The 18,986-nt window shown below is 38.0% G+C and overlaps 1 protein-coding gene across 3 annotated transcripts in view; it reads right to left on the reverse strand.

The window, feature by feature from the left end:
- Nucleotides 1–5,907: 5,907 nt before the first annotated feature.
- CDK6 (cyclin dependent kinase 6) overlaps nt 5,908–18,986 on the reverse strand; it is a 126,812-nt gene continuing 113,733 nt past the window's right edge. For all 3 annotated transcript variants that reach the window (XM_021551737.3, XM_021551738.3, XM_021551736.3), the window contains exons 6-8: nt 15,868–15,918; nt 11,893–12,028; nt 5,908–10,241 (exon numbers count right to left, since the gene is read on the reverse strand). In XM_021551737.3, the coding sequence (XP_021407412.1) occupies nt 10,095–10,241; nt 11,893–12,028; nt 15,868–15,918 (334 nt within the window). In that variant the 3' untranslated portion in view covers nt 5,908–10,094. The remainder of the gene's footprint in view (nt 10,242–11,892; nt 12,029–15,867; nt 15,919–18,986) is intronic.

Here is an 18,986-nt window from a genome sequence, read left to right on the forward strand (position 1 = left end):
GGAATGAATGAATCTGTTGGCTTGGTTTCAGTGCCAAAATGATCAGCATTGTGCAGAAAACAGATTCTATTGGAAAAATAAATGGCATCTTTGTATTTTCCCTATCTTAAGTGTTTTGAAAATGTGTTTCTTTTTCTAGCAGAAGGGACTGCCTTGCCTATGAATGGTGCCTGGCTAAGAGTCCTTGAGACTCTTTCAGTCCGTGTGTCAACTGGAACTGGTTCTCACTTACCAAAAAGCACCATCATAATGTAAACTTTGTTTGCTCACATTGCTGTGACTCAAACAGGTTGTAGGAAGGGAGTTCAAACTCCTGGCAAAGAGATTTTGAACACTGTGGAGAATGACAGGTTTTTATCAGTACTTAGTGGAAGGCAGATGCTGTGGATGTTGAATTCTGTTTGTTGGAACTAAACAGAGAGAACTTCACTCTCCTGACCAGTGACAGGACTCAAAGCTGAATCGGGGGGGAGGTTAAGTTGGATATCAGAAAAAGATTTTTCACCCAGAGGGTGACTGGGCACTAGAACAGACTCCCCAGGGAAGCGGTCACAGCACCAAGCTTAGTTCAGACAGAGTTCAAGAGGTGTTTGAATAACACTGTTATGCACATGGTGTGATTCTTGGAGTTGGATTCAGTGATCCTGATAGGTCCCTTCCAACTCAGCATTATGATTCCCTTAATACTGACCACCACAGAGTAATCAAGATTTTCTGACTGCTGGCCTTCTCTTGTTGAGATGATAAACTATAAGGTAATGCTTTTCTTTTCAACTTACTACACACAATAGAAAGGAGTGGGGAGGTGAAATAAATAAAATCAAAACATAACAGAGGTCGAACACCACGGGGTTGCTAGACATCTAAAGAGAAAAAACCTCTAATCTCATGATGCTGCACTCCTTAGATTTTGTTCTGATGGGTAACTTCAGTTCAAAATGTGCATGGCAACCAGTACTTTCACACAAGCGCATCCTCCCTCAGCTTACATAAGCTACCTTCTACAGCCTCATATCCACAAACTTCTTGCCAGCATCCAATTTCTGAAGTACATTTTGTTGTAGGTGCAACCCATGGTTACAGTCACCTTTCTTAAAAGGGACTCCATGATAAAGTCTCTGCAAGAAATTATGGCAGATTTTGGCCTTGCTAGAAAAACACTTATTTAACTAGCGTGCTGTAGACTCAGGCTACATTTTAAACTCAGTTTGGTGGATTATTCTCTATTACAGATGAAGGATGATTGTTTGAGATACATACAATCTACCTGGAATACAACATTTTGTCTTTTCCCACAGAATGTCCATAATTCAGTATTGCCCCTTTTGTGTAGTGGAAGAGTTTTCTTAGGGGAGTTCTTATATCACTGATGTTTAAAATGCTGTTTAAAAAGTAGAAGTCAACTGTCATAGAAATAGTAAACATAGTATCCACTCTAGAGCCACGGAAGACTGTTCCTTAGAATATTTTGGTGTTTAAGGTCTGTTTGTGCCTAGTACTTGTGGCAGGGCTCTGTACTTCACACTGCCATAGCCCGAAAGGAAGGAATGAGCTTGATTGCCATGAACACGTGAACACAACCTGGGGGAGAGCTGGGGACTGTTTCACAGTTGCTCCACCCAATGCTGGGAGGAATCTCTTCCTGAGAATAGTGATCTTGGGGAAGCAGGGTAAGCAGTTGGAGGCTGTTATTTCTACTATTCTATCCATTAAAAGCTTCTGGATAACAGGGGTATCACTGTGTGTTCTTGTAAAAATCTGCATCACAGACAGATGTTATGGGATTTTCTGTACTTAGTAAATGATCTCCTGAATCCAAAGTTGTTTTGGCTGATCAACTGAACATTATGTTCAATCTAATCTATTCTAGCTCATTGCTTTGCTTGAACCAAAAAGTGTGAAAGTAGCACACATTTTACCATATTCTACTGTATTACTTCCCTGTTTCTAATGAGAAGTGAGAAAAAATGAAGAGTACAAATCACTGGCTGCCCAAGATTGGAAGTTGCAGAGCCACAAGGAAGTAATTTAGCTCACAGCTACTTCAGTGGTAGTGGAAGCACCAGCAGGGTCAGATACAAATGACAGGTAATTGTCGCTGCAGTGAGAGGAAGCAGGAAAGCTGGAAATCTTCTGAGGAATAGGCTTCCTTCACAGTGTCACAGAATGATCATCTGGGATAAGGAAGGGACTGCTTGAATGGTGGAGTGGTCTACCAGTATATGTATTTAACAATAGCCAGAGAACTACTGTGGAGAATTAGAGGTTTCCCATCCCTGGAATTGTGAAGTTTGTCTCTGTGCCAAGGCCAGTTGCTCATGCTTAATGGAAGGATCAAACTGTGCCAACACTTACCCTGCCACCCATGTACATAGACTGAACAAAACAAAATGTTACGCAGGTTTCCTATTCTGCATTTTTGGAGCTGGCATAAGAATAGTTAACAGTAGCTCTCCTGTTGGCAAAGCAGCTCAGACAGCTCATTCCTACTCTACAACCTACAAAAAGTCTTTTCATTTCCCATGGCAGATGATTTTGCATTATTATTTACACTGGGTGTTGGACACACTTGCTAAGCCCTCAGACTTCCTCCTGTGAGATGGTGAATCTGGACTGATCCAGAAAAACTTGCATGTGGATAACCTTATCAAAATCCAAGTGTGCAAAACCATGCCATTTTGGATGATCAAAGAATGTTCAATTTACAGCAGGAGTCAACTTCTAATGCAGAACATTGCATACTAATACACTGTCAGAGCTGTACATTCTCCACTGTCTGCAGCTGAACTACAGGCACTGTCTCCATAGACAGCTTAATCAGCTGTCAAGCTGTCTCATAAAACTTTTTTTTTATATATCTACCCAGAAAAAGCTCTAGCTTATGCAAAATTTTAAAAAATAGAGCTGTTGCTATGTTGAAGAAGTACACTGTAACTCACGATTTGAGTTGGCATAAGTATCTGGAACAAAAATCACGTTCATGAGTCTTGCATCTTGTCATCTTATATGACAGGAGAAAACAAAACAACTGGAAAAAAGTCTTCCCCCTATATTTATATGTAACTTTTCCATGTAGTCAAACTCACTTGCCAACTCTCCTGCTCTCTGCCCTTTTTTCTCTTTCCATCACATCATGATTTTCCTCCTTCATCTAGCTACTCAAAATTGATCCTAACATTAAAGAACTGGGGTTTTGCTTTTTTTTAAAAAAATGCTGAGAATTAGCAGAACATGATGTACATGTGAAACATGGAATAAAATGAAGGGCTCCATATTGTTGAACATTGATTTCAAACCCACTAGGAGTAATTGTACAACAAAATCTGTCAGTCTGTGAAAAGTCATTTTCCATTCAGTTGCAGAGACTGTCCCCTGTCTGGATTTAACATGAGCATGTCAATGCAAGAAAGTATCCATGTAAACACTAGAAAATGTGTTTTTTTCAGGCATGTGGATGGATTTGCAGAAAGCGAATAGTGCAGAATGTGAATTTGGCTCGCTCAGTGAGCTTGAGAGCTTTACAACACATCCTTGTAGACAGCAAAGTAAATCACAAGTTTAACAGGACGTGTTTTCCCATCTCCTTTCAAACAGTACGGGTTGCTTTAGTGCAAATGAACATTTAAGTGGTAGTCGAATAAATTCATACTTGGATGCTTTTCTTCTATAAAACCCTATCACCTTTGCAAAGTCAGTGAAAAAGTATCAGTTTCAATGCATATTTAATAAATTGTTTGCATTCATATATCTCACATCAAAAATATACTCCTTTTCACTCATCCTGACAGTATTTTCCAAATAGTTTCTTAAAAATCTCCTTTCTAATCCTTATCAAGTGTCAGCTGTTTGTGGGCACTTTTTTTTCTCTTTTTTTCTTTTTTAAAGAAGGCAGAATATTTTGTCTGATCCTTTCTGGAAACAAAAAAAAAATCTGCTCTACCACAATCACCAACAATCAAAATATTATTGTAGAAGTTATTCTTACTTTCTCTAGCCTTGCAAAAATCTCATTAACACTGGGCTGGATAAAACCCATCAACGTATCCCAAAAAAGATAAAATATATAATGTGAAGGGGAAAAGACCATATGGTTAAGGAGTTTTGATTTACCTTTGCTGTTTTACAGAGTCTTGCAATGAAGGCTAGAAAACTGAATATTGCAGAAGCTTCCACAGGACTTTTAAGTCAAAGCAAATTTTCCACTAACTTTAATAACAGCAACCTCAGGTTTTTCTGCCCAGAAAGCAAAAGGCTCATCTAAGAATGGTGCTGGTTAATTTTAGTTTCTGATGAGTACATGAAGAACTGATGATATCTATTTGGCCTGGAAAAATCACTTTTGAGAACAAGTTCCCACTTGTTTCAGTTCTGTTTGGGTGCCTATCACAGAATTAAAAACATACACATCATTTTTCAGGAATACTTTTTAATGGAAAAATAAATGACTTTCAAGATTTTGAGTGTTACAGCTAAAGTAATGATTTTCAGCTGGTTTCTCAAAGAGTGTAATGAGCCATTTTTCATATTATTTGTGCACACTACTCTTAAGTGGTCTTTATGGTTCTTACATTGTATATGTATTGCAGATCAGTATGCAATACTTGCTAAGCTTCAAACTAAAGGGAAGAAACAACACTTGGCAAAAGTATATTTGTCAGTTTGTATGTCTACATCTTTCTTCTTTTAATGGCCTAGTTAGTTAGAATAGATGAGAAAGCTTCTTTTTGTTTTACATAAAATATTGAGATTTGATGGTTACAGAGTCTAGTGCAGAAACTAGAATTATATTACAGCCATTATCTAACAATTTGCAAGATGCAGATGGATAATAAAATAAACAGCTCACAAATAAAACCTCAATTTAACTTGTACAGCCTGTTAGACTGCTAAAATTGTAGTCATGCTTTTGAACATCTGAACTGTACTTGCACAAAAAAATGGATATGGAAATAAAACTTGGATGCTTAAACATATAAAATCCCATTTAATTTTCTAGACATTGTTTCTGATTTTCTTCACTGCAAGTAACCTATATACTCAAGGCTTAGTAATCAAAAGGAAGTAAAAATATAGCTTATTGATAGTCAGTTATTGAAGAGTTCACCTCTCTGTGAAAGTAAAAATATATTTCTTAAATTTTCTCCCACTAATGCAGTTTGGAAAAATGCTTTTTCTAACACACTAATTTCAAGAACATAATTTACACATTAAAAAAAAAAAGTGTGAAATCCTGTTAACATCAAAAAATATCTTGATATTTAGAAACAGTTTTGAAGCAATAAAATAAATATGTTAGGTTCCTAAGCTTGCAATCAATTCAAGCTTCCAGCATAAAACAACAAAATCACTCAAACAGCCTAGTAACTTCTAATTCACATTGTATATAAAAGTCAATCTATTCCTGAACCTACTGTATATGAAAAATACTAGCCAAGTGGTTCTATAAAACAGAGTTCTTAGAATAAGCTTCCTCATTATTCAAATGTGTCTTATGCATGGAACATAATTAATTTATATGGCCTTTTAAACCAAACTCTGTGGTTTCTGATTCATGTATGCATTTGACAACTGATGTGTTTTCCGTTGTGAGTCAGGTAAGTGCTCCTAGTTTGCTGGCTAAAAGACCAAACCAGCATGTTTTCTCTTTATTTTCCATATTAAAGTTGGTCTAATATCTAACAGCAGAAAAAATTACATGTATAATAAAGCATGCTTTTCAAAGACAGTGAGTGAACCTATGAAAAGCAGCAAGGCACAATATTTTCTTCTTACTCCCCAAAACAACCACTGAGTATAAAAACCAAAGAAGAGTTACCATGCTGGAAACCTTCCCCCATGCAGAAGATGTTCAAATGCTGTAATTTAGTGATTCCTTTCATTAAAATGCTCTGTACACATAGTCCTAAATTTCTTTTTTTTTTTTTTTTTTTTTGCAAACATGACACCCTCATTTTTTGGTGTGTTTTAGGACAGAAACAACAGAGAAAGTTGCTCTATTATAAATCATGGTGGACTAATAGGCTGAAAGAAACACAGAAATATGCACAAATCCCAGTTTTAGAATTTCACTAACCACACAGAAGGCAAGACAGGGGTACACTAAACTAAGGAGGTGCACGAAGTTCTTGTCTCATCACTGGTTTAGGCTATGGTACTAAAAGATTCAACATTTAGTAATAGGAATGGAGGGGACATTGACACTGCGTAGCTATGGAAAATTTGGAAGAATTTTGCTGGAAATAGCACCTGTGAGCATCACTGAAACCTGCTTACAGAAGGGAGTACAGAAGGAGATGAACAGGAAGGCTGCTGTGAGCGTGGACAGGGGGAAGAGAGAAGTGCTGCACCAGATGGATTGCTAAGGTTCAGCAATTAGCACTTCCCTAGCTGGCTGCTGTGATTATTTTCCTTGGCTATTGGGTCTGGTTTTTTATCTGCAGAGTTATGTAGTAGTGGCTAAAAAAAAAAGAAGTTTGGTGGGAGATAGAAATTTCTCCGTCCATTAGTTAGAACACCCTGTTCACTGCTAAGAAGAGCACAGTGCCTGGCTGTGGGTGTTCTAGGAGCTATACTTAATACATCTTTTGTTATTCAGCATTTTTTAGCTGCTGATAAACCACTCCTGTAGAAGAGAACACATACAGGTTTAGATATCACTAAGAAAAATTGCACTCTGAAGTCTTCTTTAAAGGTGTACAAAGAGTTTTCATCACAGCACTTTCTTTTTCACTTACACAATTCCTACGTCCTACACATATGGCAGTAATGAGTAAAGGTACTAAAATATTAGAGCTATACCAGTAACATAAGAAGAGCAAGGGCATGGGTTTGAGCACAGTCCCACAGCTGTCTGTGCTGTCTAATTATAAATATAATTCCTGGCATGGTATTATCCAATGACAGTGCTTTGCCCAGCCAGAGAACAGACTTTCTCAGTTCACTAGTGTAAGTGAAGCCCCACATGGTTTGGCAGGGAAGACTGGGATACGATTAAGCCTATGGCATGTCAAATGGAATTTCTTCCTGAAGAATTTGGAAAAGGAGGTAATTTGAAAAATTGTTGGTCCTTTGAATCCAGGCCCTTGCTACCACAAGGACCCCATTAGAGAAATATTTTCCCTAACCCTGCCAAGATTCTTAGATTTCTTGGTTTTGTTCCTGCCATTCCCACTGGTAAGATGTTCCAGAATGTGACCATTAATGCAGCCCTTTGCAAACTGTTCTCCTGAATACTCTCCTTTATAACCTGATCCTACTATATTAGACAACATACAGCACCATGTTGCAGAAGCTCTGCTTCTGACTCCATAAGCCAGCCCCTGTTTTTCTCTGCTGCTTGCTTAGCTCTTTGATACTACGATTGGGAAATACTGCTCCAGTAGTTAAATTCCTGGTGATTTCCACATTCTCATTAGTTTTTGGGCCAATACTAACCTTTGGCTTTAAGTATTCTCTCCCCTCCTTTGTGTTTTTACCCTAATAATGAATCTACATTCAGCAACCATATCCTCTATTGTTAAGCTTTGCTAAGCTTAATAGAACAGATTCTTACATGGAACAGATGAACATTTCTGTCTGAGAGTTTTAAGCCTAATTTGGAAAATATCATCTCCTCCTCTACATTTTCACCCTACATTAATTGGTGGAGAGCTCTGGGAGAGTTCCCTGAGCAGTTGCTGGGAAGCCACACCAGCTGAATGCCCTGCTAAGGTATTTATGACAGATAGCTCCACTCTAGGTAAAATGTGGAATGTTTTCAAAAGTGCTAAACTCCATAAAAAACTTTTCTAATTACTACTGCTGCAAGAGTCTCCTGACTTTTGGCTCTGTTTGTTGTTCTACTTAGTGTTTAAAAATCACTAGCAAAAAATTCACTCTGGCCCATCCTTCTCTGTGAATGTTAAAAATTATTTACACTTGGGTCCACTAACCCACACAAGAATAGGGTTGTGACAAGACCAGTGCAGTAGGTCTGCAGTTCTCTTTGGGTGTAGGAACAATGAGAATGACAAATGCAAGGCCAAGATTAGGAGGTTTGCTGCTGTGGCAGCTCCCTGGCCTTCAGCTTCCTGTTCACAGAGCTTCCAAAATTCTGATGTTACAGATCTGTGATATTTCTGTGTGCAGATGCTTTCTGCATGCTCTTGCCAGGCCCAATTTGCAATTTGCCTGTTCATGCTGGTTAAGTTTTGCATAGGCTCATTCTGGGCACAAAGAAAAGCACAGGCCACTGCATGCAAGCACGCAAGTGGTCCTTTTAAAATCTGGCTTGTTTAAAGTAGACCTAATTTAACCATATATCACACACTTAAATGTCTAACAATAACAAAAAACTTTATCCAGGAGAGAGATAAGATCCACTTACTATCCTAGCAGTGGACCATGAGCCAGACAGCAGAGATACCTGAAACAGAGTTAACAGTGAGGTTCACCACATGAGTGAGAGACCTGCCTGTGAGATGGCTGCAAGTTCCCCTGTCACAGCTGGAAAAGTTATATTGCCCAGCTCACTGCTGAGGACCTACTTCTGCCAAGCATGCCATGCATGAGGATCTCATGCTGGCTCACCACCTAGACAAGATGAAATAGAGACGAGGAAGAGAGAAGCCTAAGGGACTGTCACAGGAGGAAGCATAGCTGGCTGCTTCACATAGCATCAGTTATATTCATTGGACCAATATTTTCTCCCAAGTCACGTCCAAGTAAATGCACTAAAGTCATGCTAGGGAACAGTTTTTATGGATTTAAAATATTTCTTTTTCCCCAGTACAGTATTAAAAAAATAAAAGTTTCTTCTCAAAATACTGAAAATATATTTTAGTTAAGGTAAAAACACTAAATATAAAAATTCCAGGTAATATTTAAAATAACTGTGCTATAAAAACAAGTAAATTGCTTTGTTATTTTGACATTCAATAATGGCACATTAACCTTAGTGGAGAGGCATGTGCTAGTATCCCCACATGGTGGTTTAGGAGAGAAGGTCATGCATTTCTGCATAGAAAACAAGCCTGCTTAGTAAGTGACATGTGAGGGATTCTGAGCATTTCTGTGATGCATCGGGGGGTGTTGCAGGCAAGGCAGAACAGTATACAGAGTACAATACAGCACAAATACTTTTCTGTGCTTATTACAGGTATAGGATTCTCTGCTTCTGAACCAGAAATATTTTTTCTCTTTTGTTTTTGGCTGACAATAAGAACAGGTTGAAGGTGAAAATCTGTACTGATTTTCATTGTATCTGCTCATGTCTTTGAGCTGGACATCAGCAAATTATTTGGAATGAGATGAAGAAAATATGCTTGCAGCTGTTTCCAGGGGGGAATGATGGGTTAGACAATGGACTAGAACGTGTCTGCATTTCAACACAGAAAGACCATGTGGAAATTGAAACAGTAAGAACAGAACAGTTTTTTAAAACATGCACACAAACATAGCTATATAATAACTCGTTTGTGTATGAAAAAACCTAAAAGCTGAGACATTTATTATGATCATCATCATCATCACTGTTATTTTTATAGAGCAACAAAATGATAAATTAATCCATCCAGGTTTTCAAGTGGGGAAGCACCTGCATATCTGCTATGAATGAACAGTAGCTGGATGTATCAATGCATGTATCAGTTTGCAGGTTGCAGAGATCTGGTATTTCAATGCCATTCTTTAAATATCACAGAATAACAATAATAAAGTACCAAATCATGCTTCAGCAGCTAGAGAGAGAGAGAAAGATTGCATCATATTTTGGCAGTGAGTCGATCATCAAACACTGGCAGCATTCAATATTAGAAAGATAAAATGGCAGCAAAACTGGTCAGCAGCTTCTCTTTGTCTGGAGTTTTCCCAGGTAGATAAACAAAACAAACATAAAGCTGCAACAGGAGCAGGTCAAAGCCCTGGCCCTTGCATTGCTCTGATAAAAGTAAACTAGATTGATTTCCATGGATAAGCACATCACAATCCCAAAATAAAAGATAAGTGCATAAAACCTCCAAATAATGATCTCGCTAGGACAGCTGTGTGGTTTGTATGAGACAGTGGCCTTGTCAGCTACACGTCTTGTTCATTTATGGTTCATCTTCAGTCAGCACTTATGATGCATTCACCTCACTGGAGTTTTGGCTGGATGACACGTGACAGTCCATATTCTCCTTGAATTTCTCCAGATCATGGAAATATGGGTGAGAGAGGGCAACATATGCAGATATTCTTTTGGCTGGGTTGAACGCCAAGCATTTCTGAAAGTATGAAAAGAAGTTGATTTTAACTACAGTGTACAGTTAACCATGCTATCATTGCATACATACATTAGTGCATACCATGTTCAGTTTATGATCAGGATGAGACACAACACAGTCTCAGAAGGAGGTGCACAATGACCATCCATATTAAAACAAGCAGTGGGGTCACAGCATAAGAGTATGGCCACCTCAAAAATTACACGCTAGAAAATTCAAGTATTCACAGTTTATGAAATCCCAGAACACACAGGTTTTCTTGAATTCACATGCATAGGACAGCCTTCATCTGTTTATGTTGTGTGTTCAGTTTCTCTCTCATCTTCCTAGCTGGACTTTGATGGCCCTCCTTCCAGATCTATATCCCAGCCTTTGTCTATCCAGCATTGAAATCTCTACCCCAGACCTGCATTTATACCTTGTTGTTTATGGCATTCACCTCCATGTATTGTTCTTCCCACTGTTCTTGTCTAACCAATTCCTACTCCTATTTTCTTTTCTTGTATCAGAACTTCTATCATTTAACTCCTGAAATTTAATTCAGTGACTTCCAGTTGTACTCTCCCCTTTCATCTGTGGCTCCCAGTTATCATCTCTTTGCCTAGCAGGAACAGATTTCTTTTCTACCTCAATTTCTAGGCACAGATATTTATCTTCTTTCTCCCTCTCTCCCTCACATCATGCCTTACACTCACTGAGCTCCCGGCCATATATACATATATATACATATTATTCCTTCTTATTCTTAGAATCTAATTCTTGTCCCATGCCTAGCTTCCATTTCCAGGCTGTCTGCAAGCACAGCAGATTTTTCTCATAGTAGTGTTTGTCCCTTGTCATTTCACGTGTCCAGATGAAGTCCAGCTTTCCTGCTGTCATGAGGACACTGCAGGACCATCTGCTGTTGGACAACCTTGGCCAGAGTCAGCAGCTCCTGAAGAGATGCATCAAGTCTTTCAAGAATTGCAATCCACCTAGCCCACATGAATCAAGATCCTTAGAAGACTTCTAGAGAACAAATCTAACTAGATTTCAATAGACACAGCATGATGCAAGGTCATTCCCTATATTCCATTTCAAGATTGAATTTCAGGACTGGGATTTCTAATGTATCTATAACAATGATGGAAATAGCTGTACCAGCCCAATTCTTTTGCTTCTGTTCAGCCTTGCCATTTGCAAGAGGCAATCATTGGTGAATTGCAAGTGTAAAGTCTTCAGCATTCAGCAGAAAGCTAGCAGATGCAATCTGTCATTAAGTCTATTTCCTGCTTTATACTGGGTCCACTATAGCACCAAAATAGTAGATCCATGTTTGTACTCACATCAGGCCAATACTGTACGGATGGCTGCCCCAGTGCACTGCAGTGGTCAGTAATGAGGATCTAATCATAAGGTCTAATGACAGGTCAAACAGATAAGTCCCTGACCTAGTTTCCTAATCTTGAGCTATTCTCAGCTCTGACACCTCTAGAGCCAAAGGGAGTGTCTTTGTGCTGTTGTTTCACAGATTAACACAAACTGTCTTACTGATTTTTAGCTTTTTTTTTACTAACTCCATTAAATGGAAACTTCATTTTTTCTTGGCAAGTTGCATGCACAGTGGGAGCCATCCGTCATGTGAGATAGGGAACAACAAATAGAAACTCACAAGAAGCAAGTCTTTGCCTACTTCATCAATATCTGGTACAAATTTTTCAATAGGTTGTGCGGGTCTGGAAGTAAAAGCATTTCTTGGAAGGGCAACATCATTAGGCCAGTCCTCTTCTTCTGGGAGTCCAATTACACTGTGAAATGGAAAACATAATGTTAGCTCTGAACATTTATGCAGTTTTCCTTTCATATTGGTTACACTGAGTGGCATTTTGTAAGTATTTTTGTTTAAATGAGCATAAATGTTTAATTGTACAGTAGTGCAATAATCCCTGTGAACGGAAGCTGATAGGCCCTCAATGTGCTTGGTAGAACCACAATTTTCTGGCCCAGGTCTCAATTTTCTGAGTAGTTTTATTGAAAAAAAGCTTAGTGCTTTAGAAAAAAGTTGCTTAGCTCTTGACTGGATGGTGCAACGTATGTCACTCCAGATGATTAAAAGCAGTAAGTTTCAAAGGGGAATTGCATGCAAGGATCTTTTTTCACAAGAATGGGGACTGAGAGAAGACCGTGGGTCAAGATGAGGGTAAGGCAATAAAAGGGATGTTTCATAATGCTTCAAAGCTATGTGCAGTAATTGTTGCCCAAATTTAAACAATTTATTTGCTTCACAATACAGGTTTTAAAGTCTCTATTTAGAAGTGGAAAGGCACTTGAGTGCCTTTGTGGTTTTGCTTTCAATTGTATTTTAGTTTTTCTTTACTCTTTAACAGAACATTTTAATTTCTTTAAGTATTTTATTTCTTTATTTTTTAAATTAAAGCAGATATTTATACTTATTAAATAATCATGCTGAGTTTTAAAACTCAAAAAAATTAAATAGTAGGTAAATCACCAACAATGAATTATGTCTTGTACATTTTACATTTTAGTCTGCTGTTAATATTTGTGGGGTTCAAAACCAGTTTCTTATGGAAATTCTGGAAAAGATCATACAGTACTTGTTTGGTTTCAGGGAAAACATATTTTTATAACCTGTAAAATTGAGATTTTCAATGGAAACTCTGACAGGGTAAGACAAGAAAGAAGAGAAAAACAATGTCACTGAATACTTGGGCTTGCACAAAGGCCAGTGCCACTAGGGAGCAGCATTGACCTTTTTTCTCACGGAGTTTGTCACAAGACTGGGTGAGGCCGTGGGCCAACCACATGGAGGTAAATCATGGGTTACCTCAGTGAATGTAATGGAATTACCCCACCTCTCTACCTATGTGGATTTTACATTGTAATTTGGCTTACCTAAAATCCCTCTGAAAATTAGTATCTCCTCAAAATAACAGCATGACTGGAAGGGCAAAGCAATTATAATCTCAGGACAATTAAATCCTAATGCATCTGGACATATCACAGCTCTTGGGAAATGCTAAGCTGAATCTGTATGAGAAACCACATTTTCCATTTATCAGGTGCAGTGTGCCTATGGGGCAGCTTCCTTGGCCATAGCAGTTAAAGCCTTTTGATTAGATATTTCAGGATCTGGCCCCATGTTAAATATAATACAAATAGCGTCAAAGATGGGAGAGTTAAGTATTTTAAATAACAATGACATTTAACCTATCATTCAAATGTGTTTGGTTAGTCCCACTGTTTTCAATGACTGCACAGCAGAGCAGGAACGGGGCAGAATAAGCACAGACACAGGCAAAGCTAATGACAAGAAACCAGGAGGCAGCCTGTCAGAGAGGGGTGGGCTGGACAAGACAGAGTGCAAAGGAGAGACAGTTTTAGTTACACACATGTAGTACTCAAAATCCCTTAATAATGAATGTCTGAGGAGCTGCTCCCACTTTAATGGTCTGGTAGCATCACCATTTCAGTGACTAAGTTTGGGAGTAGTTTGGGTAAGTTTCGCCTCCTGCCAAAGGTTCAGGTCTGGTCTTGAGAAATGCTGAGTACTTCCCACTCCCATTGATCACAATGGGAGACAAGCCTGTTCAAACCATTGCAGTTCAGCCTGAAATCTGTGAGGATATGCCACAAGCTGGTAGTGTCCCGGAAAAGCAAGAAAATGTTTCGAGCCGTGTATGAGGGATTTACCCTCAAACACAGCGGAATTTTACTGACACAAATCACAATGCACATGTAAAGCAAAGGCAGATCACAGCCTGATTACCTGAAAGAATGCATCAGTCCAGACTGCACTGGACTGCACGAAAATCCTGAAACTTCCTTCTGTCCAAACTGATCTCTAGAATGAGTCACTAGTGTACAAAGAAACAACCCTCCTACAAGAAGAGCTAGGCCTAACTGTAGGGGGTTCTCCAGCTGTGAAAACACTAAATAAACACTATTTGGCACAACCTCTCAGAATTCAAGACAGAAACTTCTCAACTGTTTAGGAAGAACTGTACAAAAGAAGCAAACCCAAACTTTCTCTTTAAGTAGATGTGCAATACAGAATTTCTTCTAAATTTAGCACAGCATTTTCTTTTCTTAGTGAATTCTTTTCTGCACAGGTAATCTCAGCCCCTAGGGATGGAAAGATCTCTGTTGGAGGCTGCCACTAGCAGCTATGCATTTAATCCTAGCCCAGTTAATTTTCATTTTCCCCTTAAATGTCATAAATGAAAGAAATCACAGCTATGTCTTTTTCAATTGTAAAATATGTTGTATGTATCAAAGCTGTCTTCATTTAATAAAGGAGAATATTATAGGACTAAAGCAGTAGTTTTGGCAGAAGAAAAAAGTCAACTTTAAGGACTGATTTTTCTGGATTGGGCAGGAAGAGTTATTTAGCGCATGACAAATTAACCACACAAGTGAGTCACATACTCATGGTATGGTATGCAGGAAAGGGAAGTCAACTCTGTGAAATCAAGACCTGCAATTTAGAAACCCCACATTAAATAATGAAAATGTTTAGAAACAGATCTGTTATGATTTGAGAACTGGAAAAATGGTTAAACAGAAAAAATCATTATTTGTTCAGTTTAAGCTTTTCTTAGAAATTTTACTATCTTCTCTTTGGAATATCTTCAAGAAAATAACATTCAGGAGTAATACTTCTCACTCTCTCTCTGTGCTATCTACTTCTTACTTTGCCCTGCAGCTCCTCCATACAGAAAGGGAAGACAGAGGTGCAGAGGCAACCAGGCATTAGTTCTTTGGATTGGTACCAGCTCTGTGTGTCAGTGTGGCTTTGATTTCCTAACTACACGATATGTACATCAGATCTCTTAAAAATACACAAATGTTCCTTAGTCTGAAGAGCTTTTATGAGAAAAAGTAAAATAATCCTATGTAATTATCATATTGATAATATCAATAACTTAATTTTGGATGAGAAATATTCCACCTCAGAGAGTTTAGAGTCTACCCGCCTCCTTAATGTATTTGATGTATCTGAAGAACACAAACTCCTAGAACTGTAAAATGGTTTTCAAATAAAGTAAAGTCATTGCTGAGAAAGCTCATGTTAAAATGCTGATATTCCCTCAGTTCTCACAGTTACTTTCCAGATCAAAATATGTACTGTTAACAGGCTACACAATATATTTTAAAAGCTAACTTATTTTTGGATGTTTGAAAGTCTTTTCTGCAAAGATGCTATTGGTAATAATTTTATAAATTTCAGCTTTTAATGTATTCTAATGTTGTTTTCTGCAATGCATAAAGAAATAAAACAAAAAAAAAATAAAGCCTCTGTGTTTGTTTACATGAAGAAAATCTCTTGGACTTAACTGTTTATGAATATATATGAATGGTACATGCACAGTATGTTTAAGAGACTTAAAAAAGCCCAAACCCAGAAATCTCATAAATTCCTGATGATGGCTATCAGTTTTTTGTTGCTTCCTCATTCCACTCTGACACAGAATACATGGAAATATCATGTTGCATACCATAGCACTAGGAAATATGTTCTAGGAATACTTTGTTCTAGTCACATTATTGCATAAAAACATGGCAAAGAAATCTCATAGCGTTTCAATGTTAAACAGATACTGACGTAAGCCAATTAGTTATTACTTACTCAAAGATTTTTCCTAGTTGATCAACATCTGAATTTCCACGGAAGAGTGGTCTGAAAAAATAAAAAAAAAATGTTTTTAGGATGTGACTTGCTTTAAGTAATGTAAATTTTTATATGTCATTGACAGTTGCCAACGTAGGGTGAAAATATGGGGGTTTTTGACACTTCGTATCTTCTGCTTCCATGCTTTATCCAGTCTGCAAGTGAACCTTTCAAGTTTCTACTAAAACTGGTAACAAAAGGGAACAGATGACACGCGCTTTTGAATACACTACTTTTGAAAATTTAATTGTGCCCTTTTGCATGAATGACATAATTTCTCCTCAACTAATACTGTCCTATGAATTATATCATTAACTAAACAGTTTTCAATACAAAGAACACTAAAATAGCTCCTAAGAGAGACAAAAACAGGGTGAATGTCATGCAGTTCAATAAAACATAATAACATTAGAAATTAATTATTATTAATATAAATTGAAAATTAAATTTCTTGCATACTGTATATTGGAAATGTGCTCCTAAGTTTAAGAGGTCAAATAAATGACAATGGATTCATGAAAGTCTGTAAACAATGGGGTGTGAAACAGTACAGAATTTACCTTGAAGTAGAGGAAAACTTCTGCTGCATAAATAAAGATACATTCAGGAAAGAAACAAATTGTTAGGCTGAATGTCCAAAGGCTTTCAAGAAAAAAAAAAAACAAAAGTGACTAAAAATACTTTCAGACACACCTTTTCTTTTCAAAGTGCAATTTAAAATATTTTCACTCATCATGTATAAGATGCTATCAACCCACAATGTCAAATATTAAATTCTGATTTTTATGGCAGTATGGCTGTATTGCTAGCTTTGTGTTGAACAACAGTGCAATTTTATGTTGAAACTCCCAAGATATTTTACATTTTACTGATGGGTAAGGATCCAGACAAGAATGAGTGATCTGTGAAGATCAGGCCACAGATATCATGTACCATTTTGGTTCAACAAAGGGTAGATTACTCCAAGAAACACAACCCACACACACTGCAAACTGAGACAGCAACTTGGATTGACTGATAGCTGGGCTGCCCTCTCTTCTGGATCTCGGCTCTCTAAGTACAGAGTATGTTGTAAACTCATGGTTACAGTTTCTAGAACTGTTCAGTTGAGACACAGTGACTTGACAGACAGAGCATAACCCCCTGTTTTCACTGGCAGCTTTGCTTATGGAAGAACACCCATTCTCCTGCCTCTCCATGTACTCCTTTTCTGTCTGACACAACTCCTTGACACCTGTGACAGACAAAGGCATCATTTCACTGCTGGAGAAGATCTCTCCCATCTAGACTGGAGAACAAGGAGTAGTCAGCTGTGGTCCTTCCCCTTTCACTGCCCATATGCAGGAGCAGATGTAGGATCTGGATCTCCTTTTGCTAACCATGAGTTAACACTGAGAAGTGGCACTTTCCATCTTGACACTCTCACAAAGCAGAGCTCCATGTCACTGTGTGTCTTGTGGGTCCATTCCAAATACAGTAAGTGGACACAGAGCACTGTGACATTTCTTAGTTAGACATAACAATCTCTGCAGAAATCTGTGCCACCAAGAAAAAGCAGTGAACTGGCAGACATGCTGTTCTTTGGTGAACTAAACATGCATTTTTGCCTCCTTCGTGTGTGCTGCCATTCAGGTCATGTCATATAAACTTAATAGTCCAAACTGCTTTGTGCAGGAACACTGAGAGAACAATTTAATCAAATCTGATTTGAAACCATATGACATGAGATTTGAGCTGATGAGGTAAAATGTGGTAGCCTGTTACTTGTCCATAAAGGGCTTTATTTATTTTGATTGTGAATAAATCATGAATAATGGGATGTTTTGCTTCCCAGATACACATGATATTTACTGACTGTAGCCACTTTGACAAGACTATTGCAACTCATACTTTGGGATTTCTGGTTTTTTTTGAGCTTTAAGGTATACAGCAATACAGGCTTCTACAAAACCCCAAAGCTTAACCCACTCAGACAGGAACATTTAATTCTGCCCTAAGCTTTGAGCCTAATTTTCAGAACATTCAATAGCTACAATCTTAGCATTGCTTGTGGCAGCAGACACACTCTGTATCTTCCGAAGTCAAGCAATACTGCAACATAAGGCATTTTTTGGAACTACTGCTTGAATTACTTTGAATATTTTATTTTGGCTCAATCATTAGATTATTTGGGCCCTTTAAACTAACAAAATCTACACATTCAAACAATCATATCTATGCAAATGGAAAGCTGATTTAATGTTTTAAAATGTATGCTGAATCTTGCATTAATATGAAAGCCTGGCAATAGCAGCCTTGTTCACAAATCACCTTAGGCAGTATCATGCCAGAACAAGTACAATTCTTGGGATTTTTAAGGAAGGCTTTTCCCATCATTGCTGCTGTCTCAAATTCACTAAGGGCTGAAGCAAGAATTTAAATTCTTTTGAAAGTATAATTATACAACACAAGGTGACCTTCCAACATACTTTGATATTTAATCAAAATGAAGTCTTATTAGTTCATCTTTCAGCCTCCAATCCATCCCACCATCATAACTACAACAGGATGCCAACTCCATGTTAGGCATCACTAGTATAATGAAATTTACCTCATGATTTCTGGCTTCAGGTTCAATTGGAATATTGGACGGATGATTGGGGAAATAAGAGTCAGAGTCACCTAATCAGCAGCTGGATGAAGCTCTCATTTCACATTTTGGCACTAGTTACTCTTCTGCATTGACTTGACAGCTCTGCAAGTCACATTAAAACTTTCACATCAAGACTTTTAAAGATTCCTAAAGGTGGACATCAGCTCTCCCACCACCTTTGAATTGAGAAGACTCAGCAGCCACAAAAAAGTAAAATTTCACCTTTGTTCTTGGTATCTTTCACTTGACTCATACACCCACTCAATCCCTGAGGTTTATTTATGCAAGCTTGATCCAAAAGTCCTTTCTTGAGCATATGTTCTCCTCTCTGAGATCATAATCTGTGCAAGACTGATTAAACTGTGGAGCCTGATTTTGTAGAATTCCTTCTTTTTTTCTTCAGAAAAGGCACGGACCTGGGTTTGTGTCCTGTGGCAGGGGATGT

Source organism: Lonchura striata, chromosome 2, assembly GCF_050655825.1.
Source record: "Lonchura striata isolate lonStrDom1 chromosome 2, ASM5065582v1, whole genome shotgun sequence".
Taxonomy (NCBI): domain Eukaryota; kingdom Metazoa; phylum Chordata; class Aves; order Passeriformes; family Estrildidae; genus Lonchura; species Lonchura striata.